Source organism: Puntigrus tetrazona, chromosome 14 (assembly GCF_018831695.1).
Source record: "Puntigrus tetrazona isolate hp1 chromosome 14, ASM1883169v1, whole genome shotgun sequence".
Taxonomy (NCBI): Eukaryota; Metazoa; Chordata; class Actinopteri; order Cypriniformes; family Cyprinidae; genus Puntigrus; species Puntigrus tetrazona.
This window is the reverse complement of record NC_056712.1, coordinates 11,137,748-11,139,670: the sequence shown is the minus strand read 5'-3', so window position 1 is coordinate 11,139,670 and position 1,923 is coordinate 11,137,748. Positions and strand designations below refer to the sequence as shown.

General features: G+C 36.5%; 1 protein-coding gene across 1 annotated transcript in view; it reads right to left on the bottom strand.

Annotated features, from left to right (window-relative positions):
* LOC122357508 (nuclear factor NF-kappa-B p105 subunit-like) overlaps positions 1-1,923 on the bottom strand; it is a 6,564-nt gene that overhangs the window by 160 nt on the left and 4,481 nt on the right. The window contains exons 10-11 of the mRNA XM_043256915.1: positions 882-973; positions 59-197 (exon numbers count right to left, since the gene is read on the bottom strand). Coding sequence (XP_043112850.1) covers positions 59-197; positions 882-973 — 231 coding nt within the window. The remainder of the gene's footprint in view (positions 1-58; positions 198-881; positions 974-1,923) is intronic.

Genomic DNA, 1,923 nt, shown 5'->3' with positions numbered 1-1,923 from the left:
TATATATATATATTTCAGAGTTGCAATCAAAGCTTATGGAGTTGCTTAAAGACTCTACCTATAATCTGTGGATGGTAGGTGAAAGGCTTAGGTTCGCTCGTTTCATTGTCTGACTTTCTTTTTAGCTGCACAAACACAGAGATAGGCTTCTGGAGGTTCAGGTCCCGATATTTAGGCGTCTTGAAGACAATGGCAAACTAAAGGATGAAATTAAAACGTGTATTATTCATTCCACCAGAACATTTTTTTTCCCCCACAGTCATCTAAGGTCAAGATGTCAAGATTTTTTTTTTTCAAGAGGCATTTCAAAAGGCATTTATGATGTTACAAAGTATTTCTATTTCAAATTAATGGTGTTTCTTTAAACGTTCTATTCATCAAACATTCTGCCAGAATTAGCATTACAGTTTCCACAAAAACATTAAGAAGAACAGTTTTCAACAGTGGTAACGATAAGAAATGTTTCTTGAAAAGCAAATCAGCGTACTAGAATAATTTCTAAAAGTTCATGTTACACATATTTAAACAGAAATCAATTATTTAAACTGTGAATAAAAATTCACATTATTACTGTCTGTATTCTATTTCAATCAAATAAATGTAGCTTTGGTAAACACAAGAGACTTCTTTCAAAAAAGTGTAAAAGATAGCTTCTGAAGAAAGTAAACAGGGTCAGTTTTGATTTCACGTTGACTTAATAAATCCCCAGTAGCTGTGCTTTTACCAACAGAACTATCCATAAGAAAATAGAACAGAGATCATTAAATCAGAAAGCAAGTCACTGAACATGAAGGATTGGTGTTTCGAGCAGCAGGGTCAAATGCGGATGCAGAAGCACAGTGTGGCCGTATATGTGGCGGCAGACAAGTTCGTGTGCTGACCTGTCTGTGGACGTCGGTGGGGGAGAAATCCCCGAAGGCCTCCCAGGTTAGACCTGACTCATCATCTTCATAAAACCGCACCTGGATATCATCTGTCACAACACCAAAAACAAACAATGACATCACTTATAGTATGAGGAAAATGTAATTATTGAGAACCAGTGGGGAAAGAAAGAGGAAATCATTGTCACCACACACATGCACAGAGCACAATCTGAATATCAGTCTTCAGCATGAAAGACTTCGTAAACTCCACAAAAGTCATGATTTACCACAGTATAAACTTCATTTAATGACGCATCTGATATCCATATTATGGACACATGTCCAGTCTAGGTACCAGATGGAAACACCCTGGTATATACCGTGATGCCAAATAATTCAATATATCATCGCTATATGATTCACGCTTATATGAATGTCGTTTAATGAGTTGCAATTTATCGCAATATAACAAAAGAAACTATGCTATGAATCTTATTCCTCTTTTTTAAAACATCCAGGAGCTTGCTGTAAATGTCACTCGGAGGAATAACGATCCTTTTGTATTTCAACTTCATGTATTTGTCCTACATGCCCATAAAAATCCAGTTTTCAGTGTGAGTGAAGGGAGGAGAAAACGACACGAGATAAGAGAAATGGCGAGCCAGCAAAACATATGTATTTTAGTGAGCTTTCGTTGGCCGCATAATTTGCATACGAAAAGGGGAATTCCCTATAGCTGGAAAACTGCAGTGAAAACTTCCTTTAAGAGTGGAAATGCGTGTCCAGCATCTACCACAAGAGCAAGGTGGCTTATCAGCTGTATAATGTTCAAAGGTGGCTTCATTCAGAAAAGATTTCCTGATCTTTAAATCATCTAAACCATTATTGCTTTTTCTCCTGAAATAAACAATTCTTGTACCAAAACAGTCACTATTTAGTTCCCTTTCTGACTCTTAAGTTCTAATTTAAAAGGAATAGTTAACCCCCAATTTTTTTTTTTTAGTTTTAAAATGCTAACGTAAGTAAGTGACTCACTGAGCGTCGAGTTCCGGCTTCT